Genomic DNA, 8,636 nt, shown 5'->3' with positions numbered 1-8,636 from the left:
AAGATAAAATGTAAATGATCATTTAAATTCTAATTGCATTCGTACTACAGATCTACCATCTACATAGCTATCCATTGATGATTTCGTTTAGGAACAATTGAAAAGATGGCGACGATAATAATAATAATAATAACAATAATAATAGTAACAACAATAATAATAACAATAACATCAGCAGCAGGAGCAGCAACTACAACAACGACATCATCATCTGATCGTCCTCGCCATCAAATACACTCGCACTAAATTATGTGATACTGCAGAAGAAGCGTACAGACGTGTGGTTGGGTGTTCATCAATCAATTTTATTCATCCAATCAGGCACCTTATGTTTTCATTCGCGTCATTATTATCATTATCAAAATTATCGTCAACAATATCACCCTTATCATCATCACCATCATCATCAACAACAACAACATCAACAACAACAACAACATCAGCATCAACATCGTCCTCTTCATTATTCCAACATTATCAGCATAATTTTCACACTCCAGCATATGATGGCGACGTGGTTAAACAATTAAACTACTTGCATGGCTGACATGAAAACGAACACACACGCACACACACGCACACACACAAACAAACAAACAAACACGCACACACGAATACATACACAGATACATACACTGATACACACGTAGCGACGCTCGACTAGACGTAGCGTCACATTTGCAGACTACGCAATTTATGCGCGCGTCTGCCGCTAACTCATACGTACATCTAAACGTGTTTGTGTACGTGTATGTGTACGTGAGTGTGTTTGTGTATGCGTGTGTGTGCGTGTGTTTGCGTGTGTATGTTTGTGTGCATTCGTTAGTGCTTAGTGCCACCGTGTGAAAGTGAGTAGTAGTTGGAGTCTGATTGTAACATGTCTGTCTGGTGTTTGTCAAACCAACGCACTTATATACAGGCATACATACATACATGCATGCATACATACATACATACATACATGCATGCATGCATACATACTTTGGGTCTCCAAGTAGATTTAGTTAAATCATTAAATACATATGATCAATAAATCATTAAATCAAGTTAAATCATTAAATACATATGAGTTCCAATGATTTTATGAGAGCCACCGTTGAAGAGTTTCATAATAGATTCAGAAACCAAAAAAGATAGGCCAAGAAATTATAAGAAAATTCAATGGAAATAAATTTATCTACATAATTTTATCTCTAGTAGCATGCCTTCATATTGACAAGAAGGATCGTAACTTCATTGATTTGGTTACCGATGTGTTGTCGTCATCAGCATTTTTTACTTCAACAAAATTTTCAGCCACATCAAATTTTGAAGTCTGGTTATACCAAGTTGAATCGTTACACTCTGTTTTATTTCTTGGTGTTATTTCTGGATCTTCCATCTTCTCTTTATCCCAGCTTTCGACAAACCTCTCTGGACATTCTACATTCTTCTTCGTCTTTTTCAAATTTTTTCCGAATGAACTTTGAGTCCGCTAGATGAAAGGAATTCAACAACGTGCCATCTACCCATGTTTATTTTTCTGTTCAGAGTTTGAATAAAATTTAGTTTCGTCTCGTCACTCGTCCAGTCGTCGAGTGAACTGTTTTTTCAATGAGATTTTACTAACTTTCAAATTGCAATCTAGATTGAATTTTGCGGCTTGAAGACAAGAGTGCATAGATACGTACAAGACGCACCTTCCCAGCTTTTCATGTTTTAAATGTACATTAGTTGTAATTTTTGTTGATGTTTCTAAAATACTAATTTAGCGCTGATGTTATCAATATTAATTTTTTGTTGATGTTTTTGTTGTTGTTGTTGATGATGTTGTTGTTGATGTTGTTGATGTTGTTGATGTTTCGTTGGTGGGAAAGTTGTATAATTTGAAGTATTTTATCTTTATTTCCTGCATATCATCACAGAAATCTTGAAAAGATTTTGATGTTTATTATTATTATTATTTGTGATATTATTAATATCAATATTTTTATTATTCTGTTTATTTTTATTATTACCATCGTAATCATCAAACTCGTCATCTGCCATATGTCATTTGTTTTATTTTTTTTTCTTTCAAATTTTCTTTTCATCTACTTTGATTGTTTATTTTTTTGTATGTACGTTTGTACGTTTGTTCGTTTGTATGTATGTTTGTTTGTATGTTTGTACGTATGTTTTTTTTTTCGTACCAATGTGTCTAATGCCTGAAAAATGTTTTTAGCGGCTGAACCGAGGCGTTCCTAGGTACAAACGTTCAATGTTCGTATTTTTGTTTGTATGTGTGTGTGTCTTTGTGCGTGTGTGTGTCTTTGTGTGTGTGTGTCTTTGTGTGTGTGTGTCTTTGTGTGTGTGTGTGTGTGTGTGTGTGTGTGTGGTGTGTGTTTATTCATGTGTAGATGCGTGTGTTTGTATGATGAGTTACTAAAGCGAGCGTATTCTTCTGTATATTTATATTTTATTACCCTCGCCTAATCATACGATCAGCATTCATCACTATTTCATTGATCACTTATCATTTTTGTCATTTTCGTTGTAAATATTATCATCGTCGTCATCATCATCAGCTGCAGCATCAACAACAACGTCATCCTGGTCGTCACGATAATAAGTGATGTTACATGTCTCCAAAGAACAACAATTGAGCCATTAAGGCAAATTCTACTGCGGTTGACTTTTTTTCTTTGTTGTTAAGAAATCCGATCCACTTAATGCTGATTCATTTATTTTTTCAGAAATTTTTTTTCACAAAGCTTGAATCGACACAAAAATTTATTTTCCTCTAAAATTTTAGAATATTTAACGAAAGAATTAACAAAATAAAACACCAAAAAATGTTTTTTCTTCAAAAATTTTGAAAAAAATAAATGGATGCATCAATTTCATTTCAACTTCAGCGTTAATAATGCACCTAAGTTACACCACAAGTATGTTCATTTCATTCTAATTATTTAATTTTGTTTTTCTAAAATAAAAAAATAACAGATGAAAAACACAGAATGATAAACAGAATATGAATACAACAGAATTTTGTGGTATAAATACGACAAATACCTTGAAATGGCTAGGTGAGGTTAGGCTTGCCTGCCTTCATACAGTTTCGGATACTTCAGATTCTCTCTCTACATTTTCGTTCTTTCAAATTTTCTTTGCCAGTGATTTGCATTGAGGAACAAAATATTATGCACTTGTGTTGTGTTTGTTCGTCCTTCGTTCTTTTGTTTTTGTGCAGAACATGCTAGGCCTGGATCACTTACTATCTCACATCATTTGCTCGATTGTTCGTTCGTTCGTTAGTTCGTTCGTTCGTTCGTTCGTTTGTTTGTTTGTTCGTTTGTTTGTTTGTTCTTTCATTCGTTTGTTTGTATGTATACGTACATATGTATGTAGACACACATATTGATGCTTGAAACGAACGTACGTATGAAATTATTTATGAACATCCTTTGTTAACAAATTTTACGTTTCAAAATTTCAAATTAAGCGTTAAAGCATCGCGAAACAATACACATCACAAACGTAGAGAAAGATAGAGAGAGAAAGAGAGAGAAGGAGAGAGAGAGAGAGAGAGAGAGAGAGAGAGTTGGACAAATGTAGCATTATAAATTCACGATGATAAATTGCCGAATTGTGAGTTTAATTCATCATTTATTTGAATGCTGCCATTCATACTCTCTGCAACCTATTAACGCAAAAGTTGTCGGCATTTTGTTGTTTCGTTATCTACTGTTACTAGCAATTATTCATCCGTTCTTTCTATCACTTGATTATTCGTTTTTTCGTTCATTCCATTGTTCGCTTCTTTGTTCTTTCATTCAGTCATTCCTTAATTCATCCCTACTTTCATTTTTTCATTCATCTATCCATCTATCTATCTATCCATCCATGCGTCTATCCATTCATCCAATTATTCATCCATTCATTCAACCACTCATTATTCATTCATTTATTGAATTGAATTTCTATTGTTTTTGATGGATGGATGGAAGAATGGATGAATGATGATGATGTTATTGCTGCTCTTTTATGATGTTGTCCTATGCTCATTTGCAAGCCTTTTGTCTTTTGAAATTTCCGTCTCAACTTTAAGCACAATACACATAGAGACGAACATACACACATACAAACACACATACATACACACATACAAACAATATGTCTATCTTTTCAACTTGAAATTCATTTAAAAGATGAGAATTTTTTCAAGTTTTTTTTGTATTCAGCGCAAACATCATCTTAGATCCTTTGGTATTGTTTCAAACAAATAAACATACAAACATGCATTGGCATACATACATACATACATACATACATACATACATACATACATACATACATACATACATACATATATACATACATACATACATACATACATACATACATACATACATACATACATACATACATACATACATACATACATACATACATACATACATACATACATACATACATACATACATACATACATACATACATACATACATACATACATACATACATACATACATACATACATACATACATACATACATACATACATACATACATACATACATGTAAACAATTCTATCTTTTGTTTAACATTTCAATTTAATACATTCTCAATTGAAAATAATACTTTTACAAATGGACATCATCAACTTTTTAAAATTTTTGTTAAATTGTTAAAAGAAACAGAATGAAAGGAAGACGAAGAACGACGGCATCATTACCATTGACCTCCAGTGCGTTGCAAAGTGCTTCAAACGTTTCAAAATGTAAAATTATTTTTTAAGAAAAATGAAATTAATGTAAGATGTTGAAAGAATTTGTACATAAATTCAGACGCACACATACAAACACACACACGACGCACACACACACATACACACACACACACACACAGATACTACACTCCTATTCAAATTGAACCCGTAAGATAGTATCCAGTACAAGTTAACTGACATAACTCGGGGAGCATTACAACATTAAAAGGGAGGAAGTTTGATACACATGTACATGATACACATGTATCAAAGAAGATGATACTTTTGTGTGTCTGTAAGCTTTCTTTTACTCTATTTTCTCTTTCTTTATCTCTCTCTCTTCTTCTTCTCTCTCTCTCTCATACTCTCTTCATCCTATTTCTCTCTGATTTTCTGATATAACATTTTTATTCATATGTAAGTTTAACTCAAAATGATAATGTCTTCATCATCCTCATCATCACAATCATTGTCATCATCATCATCATCATCTTTACCATCTCCATCATTATCATCATCACCACCATCATCATCATTACCATACTGTTCGTCACTATCATCATCATCATCATCATCATCATCATCATCATGAGCAGACGACAAGATGTCTGAGTGGATCTCACTCGAAACTGTTATTACACCTACTATATATCTGCTTATACAACTATACATTTATATACATATATGCACACACATACATACACACAGACACACACACATACACACACACACACATACACATACTCAAACCTACAATTAATTCAATATTAATTTATTCAAAAACATGGATGGTAAAAATATACAGACATGCAAGTTTGTCTATTAATATGGGTTGTATGTATACATGTATGTTTGTGTTTGTTTGTTTGTATGCGTGTAGGCCTATGTATGTATACATGTTTGTTTGTTTGTGTATTTGTTTGTGTATTTGTTTGTTTGTAGGCCTATATATGTATGTTTGTGTGTTTGTTTCATAATTCATCACCATCATCATCACCATAATTATCATCATCAGCACCACCACCAACGTCATACTCATCGTCACCATTTCTTCGCATGATCAATTGTATAAAGTGTTACATCAAAATTTTTTTTACAAAATCTCACACACGCACACACACCCCATATTGATACCTCAAAATACGCGATAGATACATTACTATCTAAGAATATATCTATTTGAAATAGGATACTTTTAATAGAGATGATGAGATGATAACCCTTTTTATATAGCACCGTTATCATAAAACCATGTACTCCATTTCTGCTTACAACCATATACACACATTCACACACAAACAAACAAACACATTTCTACACACACACATATACACACACATACACACACACACATTAAAGATAATTTTATACTTAAAAATAGCTTTCAAATTTTAAATATGTATAAAAAATTTTCTGAAAGATTAAAATGAAAAACCACATTAACAAACACATCAAACAAACCTACATACATACATTCACACACACATATCCACACACAAACAAACAAACAAACACACAAACACACATACAGGCCACATACAAACAAACATACAATCGAACATACAAACATACATAGAGACACGAATTAATGATAAATTAAAAACCACATCAAACGAACCTACATACATACATTCACACACACATGTCCACACACAAACATACAAACACAAATACAAACACACAAGCAAACACACATACAAACACACAAACAACCATACATACAAACACACAAACACACAAACACACAAACAAACACACAAACAAACAAACATACAAACACACATACAAACACACATACAAACATACATACAAATGAACATACAAGAGACACGTATTGATGATAATTGACGCGGTATATATTGGCAATAAAAGCACATTGGAGATAGGTAGGTAGGTAAGCATTTGCACGCTCCTTGTTTGCACTGCTGGCGACGATAAATATGAATAATAATAACAAATAATAATAATAAAATAACAATAATTAATAATAATAAATAATAATAACTAATAATAATATTACTCTTACTAAAACCCATAATCAATTTTATAGTATTATTATTATAGATGGTTACAGTATTAATAAATAAACGAATATATATATATATATATACGTACGATTATATATATATATATATATATATATATATATATATATATACGAAATCACATATCATATATAATCACATATACATATATATATATTTTTTTTTTTATATTTATATATATATTTATATTTAGGATTCATACTATCAGGTATACAAGTTTCCTAAACAACTCTATATGTATATATACATATCATATATAAATCAATATATATATATATATATATCATATCATAATATTGACACATATATGTGTAGTGTTCATATCATCTGTATGTACAAAGATATACTAGATATACTAAATAGATAGATATACTAAACATAAGATATATTAATGTGTTTCAGCATTTTATTAGCACACGAAGCTCGCTAGCGGTTTAACAGCGTGCTATGTTTGTTTTTATTTTTACTTGAAGAATCATCATGTATTTTATTATAACTGTTAATTATAATTATAATATAATAATAATTATAGATTAATAACATTATTATTGTTCTAATATTTTATAATTTTTGATTAGTTAGTTAATTAATTAATTAATTAACTTACATTCACCAACTAATTTACTTGTTTTTTAAAATGTAAAAATTTACCCAAAGTTTTATAATAATAAAAATTAATAATAATTATTATTATTATTACCATAATAAACAATAACATTAACAAAACTAATTTTATCTAATTATTGACAAATAGTAGGAGGTTTGTTTGGTTGCTTTTTTGTTTCATTTAAATAATTAGTTTGTTTATTTTTTGATTAATATCTTATTTACTTGTTATGTGTGTGTGTGTGTGTGTGTGTGCGCGTGTGTGCGTGCGCCTGTGTGTGTGAGCGTGTGTGTTTCAAAATGTCCTCCTTCATTCGTTTATTCTTTCATTCATATATATATATATATATATATATATATATATATATATATATATTTATTTATTTATTTGTTTATTCATTCATTCATTCATTCCATTCATTCATTCATTCATTCATTCATTCATTTATTTAGTAATATATTTGTCCAATCATTGATTTATATTAACGTCTTATCATATTTTCAAAACCGAATCTTTGATCTATCAATCATTAACTCATTCCTTATTTAATTTTTCCATCTCTCCATCCATCCATCCATCCATCCATCCATCATTCATCTACTGTTCTATCTAACTGACAACGACTTCATTCATCCATTCATCCGTCGGTCCATCGTCTGACGTACGTATCGATGAAATGTCTTTTTTATTTTGAGAAGTCTTTCATCTATTCGCTCATCCATTTATTCATTGTCCTGTCCATCCATCCATCCACCCATCCATCCATCCATCCATCCATCCATCCATCCACCCATCCATCCATCCATCCATCCATCCACCCATCCATCCACCCATCCATCCATCCATCCATCTATCTATTGTTTATTTAGTGTTTCATTCAATTATTCATTCATTCGTTTGTTTTTTCTTTCGTTCACTTATTCATTTTGCATTTACCTTTGTTTTTATTTTATCTATCTATCTATCCACTCATTCATTCATCCACCTCTCCATACATCATTTTACCCACCTACCTGCCATCTAATTAACCACCAACCAACCAAACAAACAACCTATCAACCAAACAACCAATCAACCACCCAACCAATCACAGTAATTTATATATCGCCATCTTCTAAAGTGTTTAACCAATCAGAGACGGACATTAAAGGCACGTTAAACAGCACAGGATGGAGTGTAGGTAGGTAGATATCTCTTGCATTCGAACCAGGTCCTCGCAAGACAGGAACAGGCGCTCTAACCACTGATCCACCG

The 8,636-nt window shown here is 31.4% G+C and overlaps 1 protein-coding gene across 1 annotated transcript; it reads right to left on the bottom strand.

Moving 5' to 3' along the window:
• Positions 1-1,207: 1,207 nt before the first annotated feature.
• Positions 1,208-2,028, bottom strand: HELRODRAFT_184177 (hypothetical protein; the record flags this gene model as incomplete). Its single annotated transcript, XM_009016909.1, has 3 exons — positions 1,208-1,474; positions 1,610-1,734; positions 1,998-2,028. 3 exons carry the CDS (start codon positions 2,026-2,028, stop codon positions 1,208-1,210), a joined length of 423 nt encoding a protein of 140 aa, XP_009015157.1.
• Between the last annotated feature and the right edge of the window lie 6,608 nt (positions 2,029-8,636).

This window comes from Helobdella robusta, assembly GCF_000326865.2.
Source record: "Helobdella robusta unplaced genomic scaffold HELROscaffold_194, whole genome shotgun sequence".
In the NCBI taxonomy this organism is placed as follows: domain Eukaryota; kingdom Metazoa; phylum Annelida; class Clitellata; order Rhynchobdellida; family Glossiphoniidae; genus Helobdella; species Helobdella robusta.
This window is presented reverse-complemented; position numbering and strand designations above follow the sequence as displayed.